This window comes from Eptatretus burgeri, chromosome 6, assembly GCF_056783735.1.
Source record: "Eptatretus burgeri isolate ZD-2024b chromosome 6, Ebu_testis_v1, whole genome shotgun sequence".
Lineage (NCBI taxonomy): Eukaryota > Metazoa > Chordata > Myxini > Myxiniformes > Myxinidae > Eptatretus > Eptatretus burgeri.
This window is the reverse complement of record NC_140966.1, coordinates 115,018,797-115,039,638: the sequence shown is the minus strand read 5'-3', so window position 1 is coordinate 115,039,638 and position 20,842 is coordinate 115,018,797. Positions and strand designations below refer to the sequence as shown.

The 20,842-nt window shown below is 49.5% G+C and overlaps 1 protein-coding gene across 2 annotated transcripts in view; it reads left to right on the top strand.

The window, feature by feature from the left end:
• UTP20 (UTP20 small subunit processome component) overlaps positions 1–18,369 on the top strand; it is a 121,726-nt gene extending 103,357 nt beyond the window's left edge. For both annotated transcript variants that reach the window (XM_085886897.1, XM_085886898.1), the window contains 7 exons: positions 140–297; positions 6,371–6,442; positions 7,687–7,813; positions 12,989–13,092; positions 13,705–13,831; positions 17,339–17,484; positions 17,793–18,369. In XM_085886897.1, coding sequence (XP_085743023.1) covers positions 140–297; positions 6,371–6,442; positions 7,687–7,813; positions 12,989–13,092; positions 13,705–13,831; positions 17,339–17,484; positions 17,793–17,918 — 860 coding nt within the window. In that variant the 3' untranslated portion in view covers positions 17,919–18,369. The remainder of the gene's footprint in view (positions 1–139; positions 298–6,370; positions 6,443–7,686; positions 7,814–12,988; positions 13,093–13,704; positions 13,832–17,338; positions 17,485–17,792) is intronic.
• The last annotated feature ends 2,473 nt before the right edge of the window (positions 18,370–20,842 follow it).

Sequence of the window (20,842 nt, the reverse complement as noted above, 5' to 3'; positions counted from 1 at the left end):
GGCCTTTTTAACCAATTTTAATTTCCATTGGTTACAATGGCACTTCCAATAACGATCACAGTAATGATCCGTCGTGATTGGATGATCTTGTTTTTGTAGTGCACACCTGTGGTTGATCGGTCGTGTTCCCTTTGTGCAGAAAGTGTGCAGAGACACTTGCTGCACCCACAGGCCTGGGTGCGCCTTCAAGCTGGGCAGCTCTTCGGTCAACTCTTTGAAAGCTGGACCCCAGAGAAGCTGGTCCATGGGACGGGTATGTTGCGGCCAAACTTTCTGGTGGCAAACCTGCAGGGGAAGGTGAGAGGTAGTTTCATTCCGCCATGTCATTGTACTTCCTTTTTCATACTTCCAAGCTGATGAACCAGACAGAGCTCCATGTTTTGAATGACTTTATATTTTGACCTCTGGTTTGAAGGCTCATTAAGAGATCTGTTAACTGAGGGTGGGAGATTACAAATGACGAAAAGCCAAACAAGTGGTTGTAGTCAGTGGAAAAGGATCTCTGGTGTGACCTGAGATGGTGGTGAGCTGTTCCTTTGAAGATTTGAAAACAAGAGTTGGAGTAATGGGTCGAGGGGCAGACTTGAGGAGGGACAAAGAAGTGGACATCGGTGGGAAGCTTTTACTTTGTGAGCTTTACAATAAATGGTTTGTCAATAAATGTGTACAAGCCTGTTGGGTTGAAAGAGGGGGTGCACAGATCAGGAGGAAACCAACCAACCAGTGGTGAAAGAGGGCAGGAGCTGGCCCTGAGGTTTTTCTCCATTTTCTTTTTTGACACCGAAGATCCTGAAGGCCCTTTAGAGCCTTGAGACCCCCAGTCCCTATGGACCCTTTTTAACCTTAAGACCCTTTTGACCAGTGTTTGTTTGTTTGTTTTTTTACTGTTTTGCCCCCCACCCCCGAACAAGTCCACTCTGACCCAACGCCCTATGCCCCTTATGTTTATGTTCACTGAATATTATTACAATTCATTAAATGTGAAATCGACATCAGAACGAAACGGAGACATCTTCCACTTACAATTTCATTGAATAATCCAAATGATAAAAGGATTTATTTAATAATCCAAATGCAACCGGCTGTTGTGAAAAACAGTGCAGAAGGTATCCACAGAGATTATCACAAGCAGGTACTCGTTGATGAAATGGATTAAACTGGCTCTTTTCACTGACATTCCATATCACGATAAAAACTCAAACGGCCACAGACAGACAGACAGACAGATTTCCAGTTCAACTTGCTAACCCACATCTAGCCAGCTGTTGTGTAACACGACGCCATGAACATCAATACGGATCACAAGCAAGCACTTTCTAAAATAATTGTCCCAAGCTCTTCACCTTGAAGAACCTCAGCTCACCTTGAACGTTCAATAACCAGCTGAGACGTGTTCGATACGTGGGTAAACGAGCTGAGACGTGTTCGATACGTGGGTAAACGAGCTGAGACGTGTTCGATACGTGGGTAAACGAGCTGAGACGTGTTCGGTACGTGGGTAAACGAGCTGAGACGTGTTCGGTACCTGAGTAAGCGAGCTGAGACGTGTTCGGTACCTGGGTAAACGAGTTGAGACGTGTTCGGTACGTGGGTAAACGAGCTGAGACGTGTTTGGTACGTGGGTAAACGAGCTGAGACGTGTTCGAGTCGTGGGTAAACGAGCTGAGACGTGTTCGGTACGTGGGTAAACGAGTTGAGACGTGTTCGGTACCTGGGTAAACGAGCTGAGACGTGTTCGATACGTGGGTAAACGAGTTGAGACGTGTTCGGTACGTGGGTAAACGAGCTGAGACGTGTTCGGTACGTGGGTAAACGAGCTGAGACGTGTTCGATACGTGGGTAAACGAGCTGAGACGTGTTCGATATGTGGGTAAACGAGCTGAGACGTGTTCGATACGTGGGTAAACGAGCTGAGACGTGTTCGATACGTGGGTAAACGAGCTGAGACGTGTTCGATACGTGGGTAAACGAGCTGAGACGTGTTCGGTACGTGGGTAAACGAGCTGAGACGTGTTCGGTACGTGGGTAAACGAGCTGAGACGTGTTCGAGTCGTGGGTAAACGAGCTGACGTGTTCGGTACGTGGGTAAACGAGCTGAGACGTGTTCGATACGTGGGTAAACGAGCTGAGACGTGTTCGATATGTGGGTAAACGAGCTGAGACGTGTTCGGTACGTGGGTAAACGAGCTGAGACGTGTTCGGTACGTGGGTAAACGAGCTGAGACGTGTTCGAGTCGTGGGTAAACGAGTTGAGACGTGTTCGGTACGTGGGTAAACGAGTTGAGACGTGTTCGGTACCTGGGTAAACGAGCTGAGACGTGTTCGATACGTGGGTAAACGAGTTGAGACGTGTTCGGTACGTGGGTAAACGAGCTGAGACGTGTTCGGTACGTGGGTAAACGAGCTGAGACGTGTTCGATACGTGGGTAAACGAGCTGAGACGTGTTCGATATGTGGGTAGACGAGCTGAGACGTGTTCGGTACGTGGGTAAACGAGCTGAGACGTGTTCGAGTCGTGGGTAAACGAGTTGAAACGTGTTCGGTACCTGGGTAAACGAGCTGAGACGTGTTCGATACGTGGGTAAACGAGTTGAGACGTGTTCGGTATGTGGGTAAACGAGCTGAGACGTGTTCGGTACGTGGGTAAATGAGCTGAGACGTGTTCGATACGTGGGTAAACGAGCTGAGACGTGTTCGATATGTGGGTAAACGAGCTGAGACGTGTTCGATACGTGGGTAAACGAGCTGAGACGTGTTCGATAAGTGGGTAAACGAGCTGAGACGTGTTCGATACGTGGGTAAACGAGCTGAGACGTGTTCGGTACGTGGGTAAACGAGCTGAGACGTGTTCGGTACGTGGGTAAACGAGCTGAGACGTGTTCGAGTCGTGGGTAAACGAGCTGAGACGTGTTCGGTACGTGGGTAAACGAGCTGAGACGTGTTCGATACGTGGGTAAACGAGCTGAGACGTGTTCGATATGTGGGTAAACGAGCTGAGACGTGTTCGGTACGTGGGTAAACGAGCTGAGACGTGTTCGATACGTGGGTAAACGAGCTGAGACGTGTTCGGTACGTGGGTAAACGAGCTGAGACGTGTTCGGTACGTGGGTAAACGAGCTGAGACGTGTTTGATACGTGGGTAAACGAGCTGAGACGTGTTCGGTACGTGGGTAAACGAGCTGAGACGTGTTCGATACGTGGGTAAACGAGCTGAGACGTGTTCGGTACGTGGGTAAACGAGCTGAGACGTGTTCGGTACGTGGGTAAACGAGCTGAGACGTGTTCGGTACGTGGGTAAACGAGCTGAGACGTGTTCGGTACGTGGGTAAACGAGCTGAGACGTGTTCGGTACGTGGGTAAACGAGCTGAGACGTGTTCGGTACGTGGGTAAACGAGCTGAGACGTGTTCGGTACGTGGGTAAACGAGCTGAGACGTGTTCGGTACGTGGGTAAACGAGCTGAGACGTGTTCGGTACGTGGGTAAACGAGCTGAGACGTGTTCGATACGTGGGTAAACGAGCTGAGACGTGTTCGGTACGTGGGTAAACGAGCTGAGACGTGTTCGATATGTGGGTAAACGAGCTGAGACGTGTTCGGTACGTGGGTAAACGAGCTGAGACGTGTTCGGTACGTGGGTAAACGAGCTGAGACGTGTTCGATATGTGGGTAAACGAGCTGAGACGTGTTTGATATGTGGGTAAACGAGCTGAGACGTGTTCGGTATGTGGGTAAACTAGCTGAGACGTGTTCGGTACGTGGGTAAACGAGCTGAGACGTGTTCGGTACGTGGGTAAACGAGCTGAGACGTGTTCGATACGTGGGTAAACGAGCTGAGACGTGTTCGGTACGTGGGTAAACGAGCTGAGACGTGTTCGAGTCGTGGGTAAACGAGCTGAGACGTGTTCGGTACGTGGGTAAACGAGCTGAGACGTGTTCGAGTCGTGGGTAAACGAGCTGAGACGTGTTCGATACGTGGGTAAACGAGCTGAGACGTGTTCGATAAGTGGGTAAACGAGCTGAGACGTGTTCGGTACGTGGGTAAACGAGCTGAGACGTGTTCGAGTCGTGGGTAAACGAGCTGAGACGTGTTCGGTACGTGGGTAAACGAGCTGAGACGTGTTCGATACGTGGGTAAACGAGCTGAGACGTGTTCGGTACGTGGGTAAACGAGCTGAGACGTGTTCGGTACGTGGGTAAACGAGCTGACACGTGTTCGGTACGTGGGTAAACGAGCTGAGACGTGTTCGATATGTGGGTGAACGAGCTGAGACGTGTTCGGTACGTGGGTAAACGAGCTGAGACGTGTTTGATATGTGGGTAAACGAGCTGAGACGTGTTCGGTACGTGGGTAAACGAGCTGAGACGTGTTCGGTACGTGGGTAAACGAGCTGAGACGTGTTCGATACGTGGGTAAACGAGCTGAGACGTGTTCGGTACGTGGGTAAACGAGCTGAGACGTGTTCGATATGTGGGTAAACGAGCTGAGACGTGTTCGGTACGTGGGTAAACGAGCTGAGACGTGTTCGATATGTGGGTAAACGAGCTGAGACGTGTTCGGTATGTGGGTAAACGAGCTGAGACGTGTTCGATACGTGGGTAAACGAGCTGAGACGTGTTCGGTACGTGGGTAAACGAGCTGAGACGTGTTCGGTATGTGGGTAAACGAGCTGAGACGTGTTCGGTACGTGGGTAAACGAGCTGAGACGTGTTCGAGTCGTGGGTAAACGAGCTGAGACGTGTTCGGTACGTGGGTAAACGAGCTGAGACGTGTTCGATACGTGGGTAAACGAGCTGAGACGTGTTCGGTATGTGGGTAAACGAGCTGAGACGTGTTCGGTACGTGGGTAAACGAGCTGAGACGTGTTCGGTACGTGGGTAAACGAGCTGAGACGTGTTCGAGTCGTGGGTAAACGAGTTGAGACGTGTTCGGTACGTGGGTAAACGAGTTGAGACGTGTTCGGTACCTGGGTAAACGAGCTGAGACGTGTTCGGTACGTGGGTAAACGAGCTGAGACGTGTTCGGTACGTGGGTAAACGAGCTGAGACGTGTTCGGTACGTGGGTAAACGAGCTGAGACGTGTTCGGTACGTGGGTAAACGAGCTGAGACGTGTTCGGTACGTGGGTAAACGAGCTGAGACGTGTTCGGTACGTGGGTAAACGAGCTGAGACGTGTTCGGTACGTGGGTAAACGAGCTGAGACGTGTTCGGTACGTGGGTAAACGAGCTGAGACGTGTTCGGTACGTGGGTAAACGAGCTGAGACGTGTTCGGTACGTGGGTAAATGAGCTGAGACGTGTTCGATACGTGGGTAAACGAGCTGAGACGTGTTCGGTACGTGGGTAAACGAGCTGAGACGTGTTCGGTACGTGGGTAAACGAGCTGAGACGTGTTCGGTACGTGGGTAAACGAGCTGAGACGTGTTCGGTACGTGGGTAAACGAGCTGAGACGTGTTCGGTACGTGGGTAAACGAGCTGAGACGTGTTCGGTACGTGGGTAAACGAGCTGAGACGTGTTCGGTACGTGGGTAAACGAGCTGAGACGTGTTCGGTACGTGGGTAAACGAGCTGAGACGTGTTCGGTACGTGGGTAAACGAGCTGAGACGTGTTCGGTACGTGGGTAAACGAGCTGAGACGTGTTCGGTACGTGGGTAAAGGAGATTCACACGCACACACACACACACACACTAGGTGTTTTTAGGACTCTTCCATCCTCAAAGACCCTTGAGAACCTCGAAGACCTTTTGACTCCTTTCTCCCCTTGAGACCTTCGCAACTTTCAGACCTTTTAATACCTTGTAGACCCCTTATGACCTTTAGACCCTTTTTAGATGTCTTAAGAATCTTTGCACCCACTGAGAGAATGTCGACCCTTTCGACCTTAATTTACACCCTTTCGTCACTTTAGACCTTCAGACCATTTGGCCTCGACACATATACAGCTGGACCATTTCGACCTTTCATTTGCAATCGACGACCTTTCATTTATTACGTCCTTCCATTTATTTGCCACACAAAACAAGTCCTGGTGAGGGTGTGCAATCTCGAATGGCTCTCTTGTTGTTATTATTTACAAGATCTTTGTGGGAAGACGGGCGGAGGTGAAATTTTTCCTCGTTTGAATGTCGTGTTTCCGGAGGGATACCGGTTTCTCGTGTTTTTTTTTTAATATATATTTATTTATTTTCAACCTGAAGATGGTGTTTGTGAGATCCAAGAGGGATGTAGTTGATTGTACCCAGAGCATCGATGCTTGTGCCTCGTCATGTTTGTGAACCATTGCGAGTATCCGTGTGAATCGCCATTCTCCGAGTGGTCCGCACTTGCTCCATCATAACGTGGTCCTCCTTGTACCGTTTCCCTCGTTCCAGATGGAGGAACTAGCGAGGGCGTTCAGCTTGCAGCTCAAATCACCGTTGCTTAGCGAGGAGCTCTCGGTGCAGGTAACTCCAGTACAAGCGTTCACCGCCGTCATCGATATAATTGATCAGTGTGATGATTAGTATTATTAATATTTTCCTGTTTTTTTTTTATTCCCATCATGCATTTGAAGGGTTTGTACATGCTGGTGGGATAGTTGTTGGATGTGTATTTCCTTCTTTGGCTTCAATTTGCACAGAGCGAACTGTGAACAGATCACGGAGGATCGTCTCTGATGCCTCACGTCCACCTGACGTCCTGTTTCACCTTTTGTGATCTGGAAGGCAATACAGGTCACTTCGGTGTCGGACAAATTGCTTTAGGAATAGGTTTTTTTTTTCCCCTCTCAGGCAGTTATTGCCTTGTCCAACTCCATTATCACATAAACAGCGGTCTTCTGTTTCTGCTGACATTTGATTTTATTAATTTTTTTGCGGGGGGAGAGGAGGGTGAACACGAGGGATGGTACCATTCAATTGTTGTCAGTTTTTGACATTTTGTTGTGTTTGTGATGTATTGGGTGATTGTTTTGTTGTTGGTGTGGCTTGAGTTCATTTTGAATTCAGTTTTATCGTCTCGTGTGTTCTGGTCGCCTTTTCCGAGGTGTTTGACTTATTGTGATTGTTGGTGTGACCGACACTAAGACGCGTTCCTTGTGTTCAAATTGCACTCGGTGAAATAAAGTTCTTCTTCCTCGTCTCCTGTAGTCTCTCGACGTAGATTAATCGGAGGTGAAAGGATCTACTTTGTAAATCGATGTTGGAACTCGAATCAGAACGTCGCTTCCATCGAAATCCTCAAATTGATACTCGGTGTATAAAATGTGTACATGGTATGTATGTATGTATGTATGTATGTATGTACGTACGTGTGTGTTTCCAGGTATGTATGAATGCGCACATCTCTATGTACGTCCCGATGCATGTGTGTGTGTGCGCGCATGTACAGATGTGTCTATGTACTAGTGACCTCGTGTACGCATCTTCAGGTGACAGTTCATATTTTTCTGACATTTGTTCCAAATTTCATGTTTATTGCTGTACCTGTGGTACCGTTTCCTGATTATTTTGTACAAACCTTCCCAACTCGTATGACTGTTCACATGGACAACACGAATCCTGGTTTGGGTGAGTTTTTAATTCGTTCTTTGTGCAACGAGTCCATTTCAAACATCTTAACTTGAAATGATATAATCGACGCGGTGTGTTTTTTTTTTTTTTTTTTTTCATCGTCCTTCTCGACCGTGCTAACCAGCAATGTCTTGCAGATTCGCCAGAACATCCTGTTTGTGATGAAGGTTTGCCACCACTTGGATTCCGCTCTGGAGTTTCAGGAGAATGAGGATGAAGGGGAAAAGTGTAAAAAAGAAGAAGATGTGGAGGAATTGAAGGAAGGTACGAGTGTGATGGGGGAGAGGGAAGTAAATCGGGAAGGGGGGGAGGGGAGATGTATATGAAAGAGTGAAAGTGAGGAACTGAGTGAGTGAGTGATTCAGAGTGAATGTGATGACCAAATGGTTCCATTGACACTGAAATTTTTTTTATCCTATCCTTTTACATTTGCTTCCCTTTGCCCTCTTATTCTTTCTGGTTCTCTTTTTTTTTTGTAGAGCTTTGACATTTTGTTAAAAGTGAGGAGTGGTATAAAACGGATAAACTAGAACAGCACTCCGCAGAGTGCACACCTCCGCCACAGTGAACAGTTTACGTTTTGTATCCCACCGACAGGCCGGATCTGTATCTGTATCCAGACCTGAACCAAACTTCCAATCGGCTTGTTCTTGTCACATCACGAACTCGTCCACCAAGTTTTGTCCGAATCTGTCCACAACTGTTTGAGACATCGTGCTCCATATCATTTTTGGCCCGATCAATCAATGGTGAAGAATCACCGAAAAAATTCTCGTAGTTTGATCCGGATCCGGATCTTCACCTTCGGTGATGGAGGTGAATATTGAATCGGACGTTTACCGCTGTTCATGCACCGTCTTTTATTGTCAGGTCAGGCCAGATTACAGTTGTGCCAAACTATGTCTGTGGACGTCCTCGTGCAGTTGTGTTACTTTTTGTTAGGAGGTTGGTGGCAGGATTTGCACTGCGACCACAGTAAAGCACTTAATTCCGCAAAACCGACTTTCAGTATAAAATAAATCTGAAAACCCACTCATGTTGTGCCAAACTATGTCTGCGGACGTCCTCGTGCAGTTGTGTTACTTTTTGTTCGGAGGTTGGTGGCAGGATTTGCACTGCGACCACAGTAAAGCACTTAATTCCGCAAAACCGACTTTCAGTATAAAATAAATCTGAAAACCCACTCATGTGCATTGAGACGTGAAAACCCACTCATGGATACCATTGACCAGAGCTTCCCTTCGCAGGGCAGCTCACCAGATGACGGGATTGGGGCAAAGCCTTCGGGACTCCCACTCTTTGATGATAGGAGCAAAACCACGGGGTAACATTCCCGGGTCAGATTGCGGAAGTGTATGTGGTACGAGGTGTCATCCACCAGACAGCGGTCTCCTTTGGTTAACCTGAGGCGGTTCCTTCGGGTGGGTACATGGAATGTCTGATTCTGCAGAGAGGATGATCACCTGTTCTGTTATCATCTGAGCTCAAGTGTTTGGACATCGGTATTGCAGCACTCTCTGAACTTGAGAGACCAGATTGCGGAGAGATCATGGTAGGTGGTTACACCTGCTATTGGTCTGGTCGCACTAATGGTTTCCATGCCCAAGGAGTTGCTGTAGCTGTGTCCAATGAGCTGACTCCAATCATAATTGAGGTAACACCGGTCAACGAGCATATTATGAGATGAAGGATTCGTCACTCCTTGGGTGTCATTTCCCTGGTAATCGACGTAAGATATGCTGTATATGCACAGCCCTGGTAATCAAGGCTGTATGTGCACCGACTGAGGCGATTGATCTCACCGTGAAGGGCGCATTCTATGACAGGAGTCTGTCGTTGATCGGTGCCCCAGGTGAGATACTCTTCTCGTCTTGGGAGATTTCAATTCATCAACTGTAACTGATAGGGATGGTTATGAGACGTGTGTTGGTCCCCATGGGTCTGGAACTGTGAACCAGAATAGCACTAAGTTCCTTGACTTTGCAAAAAGTCATGGACTTAGGGTGGCTGGTTCATGGTTTCAGCGCCCACAAGCTCATCGCTGGACTTGGTATTCCAACGCTGGTAGTGTGGCAAAGGAAATTGACCATGTGCTCATTGATGGTCACTGGAGGATGATCCAGAACTGTAGGGTTGACCGGAGTGCTCATTTCCTCAATACTAAACATAGGCTTGTTGTGGCAACTCTGAAGTTGCAGCTGAAATCCAGGAGAATGGTACCATCCCAGCCGAGGCTGGATGTTTGCAAGCTCAAGCATGAGAGAGTAGCTGAGGAGTTTGCGAACAGAGTGAGTGGAGATTTGGGGAGTCGAGGTGCTTTGGGAGGTCCTGAAGAGCTGTGGAATGCCTTCAAGACCGCCGTCCTTGATGTTGCCGGTGGATGTCTTGCAACTCACCATAGGACGAAGAATAATTTTGTCTCAAGGAACACTGGATACCATTGACGAGAGTTGCATGGCCTGGAAGAATGGAAGAGCTGAGTTGTTCAGGGAGTTGAGGTGTAAAACTGTACGTGTGCTGGAGGTGGACAAGGAGGTCTATGTGTGAGGAATCTGTGAGGGGGTAGAGAATCACCTGTGGTCGTGATTTTCCTGCTTGGAGGGATTCGTACATTGCGTTCATCCAAGCCCATCCATCAGTGTACTGCAGTTAGAGCAGATGGTGGTGGCTCTTGACAGAGGAGTCTGAAGTGAAGGCCCGCTGGGCCGGTTACTTTGAGCGGTTGTACCAGTCTGATCCACCATCTGTCGAGTTGGACGTCAAGGGTGTTCCAGTCCCTGTTGCTGACCCTCCAATTGACTGTGGTCCACCTTCGCTTGTGGAAACACGGGCTGCGGTGAACCGGTTGAAATTGGGGTAAAGCTCCAGGGATCTGTGGCATCCAGGCTGAACTTCTCAAGGCTGGTGGAAATGCTGCACTCGTGTCGTTGCATGCAGTTTTGTGCTCTGCCTGGAACACAGGCATCATCCCAACTGATTGGAAGGGGGGCCTTGTTGTTCCTCTCGAGAAAGGGAAGGGTGATCGCCAAGACTGCAACAACTACCGAGGGGTGACGCTGCTCTCAGTGCCGGGCAAGGTCTTTGCTCAGATAATTCTTGAAAGGGTTCGCCACCATCTGCTTGAGCACCAGCGTCCAGAGCAGTCAGACTTTACACCAAAGAGGTCAACGATTGACCGTATCCTTGCACTTCGTGTCCTCACCAAACGCAGCCGAGAGTTTCGGCAGGGGCTGCTTGCAGCCTATGTTGATCTCTGTAAAGCGTTCGATTCAGTGAATCATGATGTCCTCTGGAGGATTCTTGGTCTTTGTGGGGTCCCACCAAAACTGATCAGTTTGATGTCTGAACTCTACTCTGGTACTGAGAGTGCTGTGAGACGTGGTGGTACCATCTCTGACTTATTTCCAGTTGTTACTGGAGTTTGTCAGGAGTGTGTACTGGCCCCCACACTTATCAGCACTTGTCTGGACTGGATTCTGGGGAGGATGTCGGAGAGATCAAGCTGCGGTAAATCGTTTGGGAATGTCAAGTTTTCTGACCTTGATTTTGCAGATGATGCAGTCATATTTGCAGAGACTTGAGATATCCTTTTGGGGGCACTCTAGGTGCTGAATGAGGAGTCGGAGCTGCTGGGGTTATGGGTTTGCTGGGTCAAAACTAAGATCCAGGCTTTCAATACATCTCGGATGCTGCCATGTTGTCTGTACCTTTTTGTGGCGAGGATGTTGAGGTCACTGAGATATTCACTTCCCTTGGCAGTGATATTCATGTCTGTGCTGGCTGTGAGCCAAAGGTCAATAGACGTCTGGGTCGGGCCTGGGGAGTGATCGATTTTACTGGATCATGGGGTGTGGCACTGTCGGTATCTGTGCAGGAGGTCGAAAGACCGAGTCTTCAGGTCCTTTGTGCTTCCATTCTTGCTCCATTGATGTGAGACTTGGACTCTGACTCGTAATCTGAGACAGAGACTTAATTCCTTCGGTACCAGGTCTCTTCGGAGAATCCTTGCCTGCTGTTGGTCGGACTTGTGTCAAACGAGCGGTTGCTGAGAGACTCAAATGAGATTTGTTGCCTGCATAGTCCGTGAGCATCAGCTGCGGCTGTATGGACATGTGGCTCGTTTTCCTGACGTTGATCCTGCTCACCAGTTTCTCTTAGCGATGGAGTCTCGTGGGTGGAGGAGGCCAATGGGCTGACCACGTGCCTCGTGGTTGCAGTGTGTTGATCGGCATCTCAAGGAGATTGGGATGGGCCTGGCATCAGCCTGGGGGATGGCCAGACGGAGGCCCCTGGAGTACTGGTGGAAAGTGGACGCAGTGACGCGCTGCTCCGGCGCATGCTCCCATACCTGACCCGACCTGACCTGACCTTTTACACCACCTTATTTAACACGCTATCCGGACCTGGTTTTTGTGTCCTTTTTTGACGTCCGTAAAAACAGTAAGTTTCCTGTGGAGTGATTGGACACCACTACTTTCCAGTCCCGTATCCAGGCGATGCATGACATCACTGGGCACTGAAGAAAGGAAGTACTCGGTTGTTACTCCGTTTGTGTTCTTGTTTTTCAGAGGATATTTTGGGCGAGGAAGCTGAAATTTGGGCACAATAGTGAACAAGTGCTTTGGCAAAAACAGTATTTTTGTCTTTTGATTAATCAGTAAATTGATAACCAATGAATATCGATTTATTAATGACTTTATTTTTTTTTCTCATCTGGGGAATATCTCAGGCACCTTTTGAGCGCCGAAGTTGATATTTGGACATGACGGTGACCAAGTGATTTGGCTATAAAGGGTGTTTTTGCTGTATTAATTATTTCATTTTTCAATTGATTTTCGAAAAGTTACAGATTGGAATGAAACAGTGGTGGTTGGGTTGTGGTATACTATTGGCCAACTGGTTAATAAATTAATTATTTTACGGTTATTTATTTATTCATAAAAATCATGCAATTAATCGATCAATTATTGCACACTTCTCCGTCCCATTTCCGTATCCACGTGCTGCACGGCAGCATTACGGCCGCCGAAGCCACCCCGGCAATGTCGCGCGCTGGGGGATATGTTATTTGTTTGGCACGGTTGGCGGTGTACTTTGAACGTACCTCGACTTGCTTTCATGTTGCACTGCCAAACTGACAGATTGGAGCAATTGCTTTACTATGCCCGTGCACATGCGTGGTCAACATGAGACGCCATACACTTTATCAAATTCAGAGCCAAAGTACTGCTGAACTACAGGTTCATGTTCCAATTTGTGTTCCAACTCGTGTCCTGCAGTGTTCAAAATCCAACATTCAATCAAAATGAAGTGGTTCCTCAATCATAAAAATACTGACAGAGTGAACCAATTGTTTAACCCAGCCTTGCACTTCAAAAAAAAAATCTTGATTTTAAGATTGCAGTGCAGACATCTCATGGAGGATTCACCATGCCACAGATGGAGTTGCACAAGGGAAGCAAAAATGCTTGGCGTGGATTCTGGGAAGACTTTCGTTAATCACCAGGAGCGAGGCAGCATGTACTCCACACATCATGTTCAAGGTCCATCTTCTGTCTTTTACACTGAAGCTCCCTCTTATCCATTTCATCCTCCCCACCTCCACCTGATCTCTCTCCCCACACCATCCACCTGATGTCCCCACCCCCTACTCATACTTGATTCCCCCATACTTCCACTTCATGTCTATCTCTCTCCTCTCCCACTTCCGCCTGATGTCTTCCTCACAACCTCCCCTCTCCCACCCCCTTCCACCCGATGGTCTCACACCGCCCCCAACCCATCTCCACGCTAACCCACCCAACCCCCCCTTCATCTCCAAGAGCGAATCTCATGAAAGAGCTCCATATCCCACCTCCCGATCCCACCCCAACCCCTCAAAATCCTTTACTTCATTCTCCTCATTCTTCTTCTGCTCTCCAATCATATCCTCCTCCACCCCCAACAGTTATTTATATTTCCCCCCACCTAATGTGTCTTTCCTCCGAAGCTAATACCCCCTCTCACCCTTTCCCCTACCCCAACAACCTAATTATTTCCTCCTATACACCTCTTGATCCTCCTCCTTGACCTTGTTTTCCACTTTTTAATTAATAATTTCAGCCAATCCGCCTGATAGACGTGAGAAGAGAATGTTTTGATGACGTGTGTTGCAGCGCACGTGTGTTTTTCATGTGTTTTCCAACCTGGCCATCTCCCTGGGCAAAGAAAGCACGATTCCGTTTCTCCGGACAATGCTGCAGCCTCTCTTCCGTGAGCTTGGCAACACCTACGCAGAGCAAGGTGAGAGGATTTCCCTCCTATAGCAACATTCAGTTGTACCGAAAAGGACTTTCAATGGAGCAAGTATATATATATATATATATATATATATATATATATATATATATATATATATATATATATATATATATATATATATATATATATATGTGTATGTATACATAAATATATTTATATGTGTTAAAGCCTGGTGTTGGCGCAGTGGTTAGGGCAGCGGCTTGGGATCCAAAAGGTCCCGAGTTCAAGCCCCGTTCGGCCACTGAATTAATACACCAGGGGGTCGACTCAGCCTGTCATCCTTCCGAGGTCGGCGAAGTGAGTACCAGTGTATTGGCCCGGTGTATACCCCGGTTAAAATAGGTGTACCATATCCCTGTGTCGTAAGAGGCGACCAGGGTTGCGTCAGGAAGGGCATCCGGCGTAAAACATGTGCCAAATCACTATGCGGATAATACGGATGATCCGCTGTGGCGACCCCTAACGGGAGCAGCCGAAGGAAGAAGAAGCAACATTCAGTGCACTGTCGCTATCACCAGCAATCCACTCAAACGCAAGGCTGGATTTAGGGGCAGGCGGCCCATGCAACTGGGGATGACGGACTCGGGGGGGGGGGGCAGTGATGGCTGTAATGTTTGGCTGTCGTGCTGTTATGGTGTGTCTGTCATGAAGCTATTGCAAGGAAATTTGATGCAGCAGGAGACCAGCAGGAGACCATTCGGTCCATCATCGACGCCAGATAAAATAAACCCGTTAAGCTAACGACTTAATTTTATTGGGAGTATGGGGGAGGAATGGGAATAATAAAAATTGTGGCAGGCTCCAGGTCATCACCAGCGTGTTAAAATATAATGAACATGTTTTTTTTTATATTAAAGGTTTTATAAGGGATTTCATTTAATTTTAATACTCATCATCCACACCTCATCCTACTAATCTCTATTGCTGCACCTTCACCCCTGCCTCCACTTGCTGTCCCCTCACCACTGCCTGCTCTCGCTTCCCCCTCACCGCTGCCCTCCACGGCTGCCTGCCCTCGCTGCTCCTCACCGCTGCCTGACCTCGCTCTTCCCTCACCACTGCCTGCCCTTGCTGCTTCTCACCGCTGCCTGTCCTCGTTTCCCCCTAACCGCTGCCTTTCCTCACTTCCCCTCACCGCTGCCTGCCCTCACTTCCCCTCACCGCTGCCTGCCCTCACTTCCCCTCACCGCTGCCTGCCCTCACTTCCCATCACCGCTGCCTGCCCTCGCTTCCCCTCACCGCTGCCTGCCCTCGCTACCCCTCACCACTACCCCTCACCACTACCCCTCGCCGCTGCCTGCCCTCGCTGCCTTCTCACCGCTGCCTGCCCTCGCTGCCCCTCACCGCTGCCTGCCCTTGCTTCCTCCTCATCGCTGCCTGCCCTCGATGCCTTCTCATCGCTGCTTGCCCTCACTGCCTTCTCATCGCTGCCTGTTATCCCTGCCCCTCACCTCTGCCTGTCCTCGCTGCCCCTCACCACTGCCTGTCCTCGCTGCCCTCACCGCTGCCTGCCTTTGCAGCCCCCTCATCACTGCCCATTCTCGCTGCCTGCCCTCACTGCCCCTCATCGCTGCCTGTTCTCGCTGCCCCTCACCTCTGCCTTCTCATCGCTGCCTGTCCTCGCTGCCCCTCACCGCTGCCTGCCCTCACTGCCTTCTCACCGCTGCCTGTCCTCACTGCCCCTCACCGCTGCCAGTCCTCACTGCCTCTTCATCACTGCCTTCCCTCGCTGCCCGTCACCACTGCCTGCTCTCGCTGCCCCTCGCCGCTGCCTGCTCTCGCTGCCCCTCGCCGCTGCCTGCCCTCGCTCCCTCCTCACCACTGCCTGCCCTCGCTGCCTTCTCATCGCTGCCTGTTCTCCCTGCCCCTCACCACTGCCTGCCCTTGCTGCCCCCTCATCACTGCCCGTTCTCGCTGTCTGCCCTCGCTGCCCCCTCACCTCTGCCTTCCCTCGCTGCCCCTCACCTCTGCCTTCCCTCGCTGCCTTCTCACTGCTGCTCTCACCGCTGCCTGTCCTCGCTGCCCCTCACCTCTGCCTTCCCTCGCTGCCTTCTCACCGCTGCCTGTCCTCGCTGCCCCTCACCACTGCCTGTCCTCGCTGCCCCTCACCGCTGCCTCTCCTCACTGCCTCTCACCGCTGCCCGTCCTCGCTGCCTCTTCATCGCTGCCTTCCCTCGCTGCCCGTCACCGCTGCCTGCCCTCGCTGCCTCCTCATATCATTGCTGCCTGCCCTCGCTGCTCCTCATCGCTGCCTGCCCTCGCTGCTCCTCATCGCTGCCTGCCCTCACTGCCCCTCATTGCTGCCTGCCCTCATTGCCCCTCATCGCTGCTTGCCCTCGCTGCTCCTCATTGCTGCCTGCCCTCGCTGTCTCATCGCTGCCTGCCCTCACTGCCCCTCATATCATTGCTGCATGCCCTCGCTGCTCCTCATATCATCGCTGCCTGCCCTCTCTGCCCCTCATCGCTGCCTGCCCTTGCTGCCCCTCATCGCTGCCTGCCCTTGCTGCCCCTCATCGCTGCCTGCCCTCGCTGCCCCTCATCGCTGCCTGCCCTCGCTGCCCCTCATCGCTGCCCCTCATCACTGCCTGCCCTCGCTGCCACCTCATCGCTGCCTGCTCTCGCTGCCTCCTCATCGCTGCCTGCCCTCGCTGCCCCTCATCGCTGCCTGCCCTCGATGCTCCCCATCGCTGCCTGTCCTCGCTGCCCCTCAAATCATCGCTGCCTGCCCTTGCTGCCCCTCATCGCTGCCTGCCCTCACTGCCCCTCATCGCTGCCTGCCCTCGCTTGTACTCATCGCTGCCTGCCATCGCCTCCGCCTCATCGCTGCCTGCCCTTGCTGCCCCGTCATAAGGTATTCAAAGTTGAAGAAATGGAGAGGGTTGCGCCGAAGATGCCCCTTGCCTGGGGCGTCACTTGATCTCGGGTCGGCTAACAGCTCACACTTCATTGTTAAACTACCTCATGGAATACGTTGTCATTAACTGCCGCTAACTCCCTCACTCCCTCCTGGAACCCGGAACTGAGACCAACAAGAAAGGCTGTCGTTATTGTTATTAATTTGTGGTGGTAGAGGGGGAGGGAGGGGTTGGGATTTGTACATAAGTGGTTGTTCTGCAAATCTCACTATAAATGGTAAGGGGATGGTGGTGGTGGTGGTGGTGGTTTGAGAAATAGTCCTGATACCTTGGCAGAAATGTATTGAGATGTTTGAAGACCGAACCCTGTTCACATATTTCATGTTTATCTTGTTGTACTTTAAAATGCACTGTTAAAAGTTGTTTCTTTCTCCACTTGAATTGTGAAGCAAACCGCCCCACGTGTTATGGTAATGGCATCTCGAATCGCAAAACTCCAGTTGTCATCAAATGGCTGCTGGACAACACCATTATCTCGATAAAATTGGAATCTGTTGTTCACCTTGCTGTTTTTACTGAAGGTGAGAGTCCCACGTTCACAGTGAAGAGGTTGGTTGGTTCTAATCTTCCCCAGATGCCACGCTCAAGACCTTAGCCCTGGAGACCATTGATAAACTGAAGGATGTGGTTGGCAGGGAAGAATTCTCTCTGGCATACAACGCTGTGCACCAACGTGTCAAGGAGCTCCGTGTGCGCAGGAAGATGTTGCAGGCACAGCAGGTGCGTGTAACTTGGACCCTTCATGCCATGGATTTGTAGACATGATGTCCGTGTTTCTCACTGTGCAGCTCGAGGACATCATCTCCAATGCTGAGCTCGATTTTTGGGTCTTTGCCAGATTTAGACATGTGACAGTGATTTGGGGCTGGTCGTGGTTATAAAGTAGTCCCCGGCAGGGTGAGTACTAATCGCAGGTGAAAGTGAGGAGTGGTCGACTGGAAGGTATTGAGGCAAGGGAAAGGTTGTGGTTACACCCAATCTTTATCCAGACTTTGAGCATTGGTCTTACGCCCCACAACCTTCCCCAGGCTGTCTCCAATCCCGACATTGCAGCTCGGAGGAAAATGAAGAAACACCTCAACAAGATACAGAGTAAGAAGAGGAAGGCGGAGATGCACTGGGTTGGATGCAGGAGAAAACGGCGCAGGAATTAGGGTGGTATGTGTGTGTTTGGAGAGGCTGCGCCCACCACAGCCATTAGTTATTGTTGTTGATACACATGCAGCTGCAAGCCTGTGGGAGAAGATTTGGATATGCCTTCATTCCCCATCATCCCATCAAAGTACAACAAGCCGTCATTCCTTCGGTCTGTGTACAAAAGAAGTGAAAACTGCGGAATGTCATGCAGCGGGATTTAAGATGTACAAGTGTGGGAGATGCAATTGAGACTCCACAATGGTTGTGACCATCGATCACCACCACGTTGTGTCGAAGGATTTTTACGCACATGGGCTCCAAACGCGCCCCACCGATCCGATCCGATCGGAAATACACCGATCACAGCTGAATAAAACGTTGGCTTGGAGGGAGCGAATGGTCGATTTTTAATTTGGGGACGAGACCTGTTGATGTAATTGTATTTTCACAATAAAACATTCAAACGGCTTCTCTTGTCTTCTGTGTTTGTGTTTTGGATTTGTGATCGGGGCAGCTTTATTATTTCCCATGAGGGATACTCCCAACGTATTGTCTACCGTGAAGGACAGCGTGTATGTAAGGCCTCTCCGTGTTGTGTCGAATTTTTGGGTTTTCAAAACCGCGTTGTACAAATATATCTACAATTCGTTAACTAGTCTCTTTACATCTGGAAGCTGCAAACTCTGTCGGTGCAGGATTCACTTTAATAACGGATTTGCTCGTGACGTTTTAGGGTTCCTTTTGGGAGCGACGAGTTGGTTCTGCAGAACAATGTTTGCCCGTTTTGTGGTTGAATTGAAGTGTTCCTTTGCACATGTAGTGTTTGGTTTCATTCCATTGGAGCAGTTTGTCCGCATCCTCCGAAACAAGGCCACGATGCTTTGTGCATTTGTCTATCATCGTCTCCTTGGAAACCAACTCATTGGAGGAGCATCATCATGGAACTTTAAAACGAGCATCATGGAGGAGTTGGGGCAGAAGGGAGAGGGTAACAAGTGTTCACCGTTACCTGATGAAACCTCTTTCCTGATGTGATCGCTGGTTCTAAAAACCAGGAAAGTTTCCCATTTATAAAGGTAAATACGCTCTTGGAATCTTTTACAAACTCGAAAATCGTGCACTGTATTTAACGAAGTTCACTTTTACAAAATTTAACGACGTGCACTGTGCCACACGTATGATCGAATATCACAAGTCAACCCATCCTCGCGAATTATTTTGTGCCCCCAACCTGGCCCTGGGTAGCCCCAACACATGTGCAAGATTTGGTGGGGATCAACCAAGCCGTTTGCGAGTCCATAAGCGAACAGACTGAGTGGAAGGACATGCCATTGTACTTTTACACTGATGAGAAGGACAATGGGCAAATCAACAAAAGCGTACCGGGTTTGAACCTGGAACCAGAGCAAAGTGTTTGGATGGGAAAGTGAAGGACCCACACCTGAGGACATGCTTTTGTTGATTTTTGTTTTTAAATCTGATGATGAAGAGTAAAGTGCTGTCTCTACCTTAGCTGTGATGATCTTGCATGCATTTGGTTTTATTGGCTCGGAGACCCTACGAGGGAACTACCACTTCCACTGGAGTTGCACCTCAAAGTAAAACCACACCCGATGATGGAGTCACATCCTTTGAGGGATGTTTTTTGGGTTTTTTTTGTATACTTAGTCGAGACTCATATTAGAGCTAACACACTCAACTGCTTGGCAACTGGCTTTGGAGGCGAGGTTTGAAATGTGGCATTCCCAGGAAAGATCATGGCAGATAGTGAGACCCAGAAACATGAATGAAAGGACTTATTCAAGGGAATTGTTGAGAAAGTTCATCTGGAAGCTGCACACTCTGTTTGGGGGGCGGGGGGGGGGGTGTTCCAGACTGTCTTTTTGGAGAGTCATCGTGAGAGTGTGAGATTTGTCAGGATTGAAAGACGTGTTCCAAGTGTTGGTCCAGATTGTGATTTTATCCATATCTTCAGAGTCAAGAGGCTCCGGCATGCCGGTCTCAGGGATGGCAGAGGGTGGAGTCATCAGCAAAGAGCTAACGAGGATTTTCCAGAGTCTGAGAGATCATTGATGAAAACCAAGAAAAGAACAGGGCCAAGGACGCTGCCTTGGTGAACTCCAGCTTGGACAGGAAGAGGGGATGAGAGAACTCCATTTAGGGCCACACGTTGACTGCGACAGGAGAGGAAGTCTGAGAGCCATGAGTGGAGATGGCCTTGAATACCATGGGAAGAGAGTTTGGTGAGCACGGAAGGGTGCCAGACCATGTCAAAAGCACGTGATATGTCTAGGGATACGGCTCGGATTTCACGTCTGGCATCGAGGACCTCCATCCATTGTTGGGAGAGCAGAAGCAGCATATCCAGGATAGAGTGACCTGGTCTGAATCTAAATTGATGAACGGAAATCAGGTTATTGGAGAAGTGGAAGGATTTAATATCAAAAGCGATGATGGATTCCATAACCTTGCTGATTAATTATTGGGAGAAGGCTGATTGGTCTGCAGTTGTAGGGATCTGTTTTTGCACCTTTTTTATGCTGGACAGTAATGTTTGATTTCCAAGTCGATGGCAGATGACCTTGGGCAAATGAGAGGGTGAATAGAACAGAGAGAGGGTGAGCAAGAGCAGAGGAGCAGGTTTTTAGGACACGTGGGCTGATGCTGTCTGGACCGGTTGCAGAATCTGAGTCGAGGTTTGACAGCAAACTCTCCACCTTGTCAGAAGAAAAGGACACAGAGTCCCGGGACAGTTGGGTGCGACTGGGTAAGGTGGGTACAGAAAGTGATGGGTTTGTGACAAGATTTAGAAGCAAACATGGAGCTTAGGCATTCATCCTTTTCACGCGCGGTATCAGCAGTGCGATCATTTGAGGTAAGGGAGGGGATGGAGGGAGAACGTACACCAGAAACAGATTTAACTCGACACCACCAGGATTTG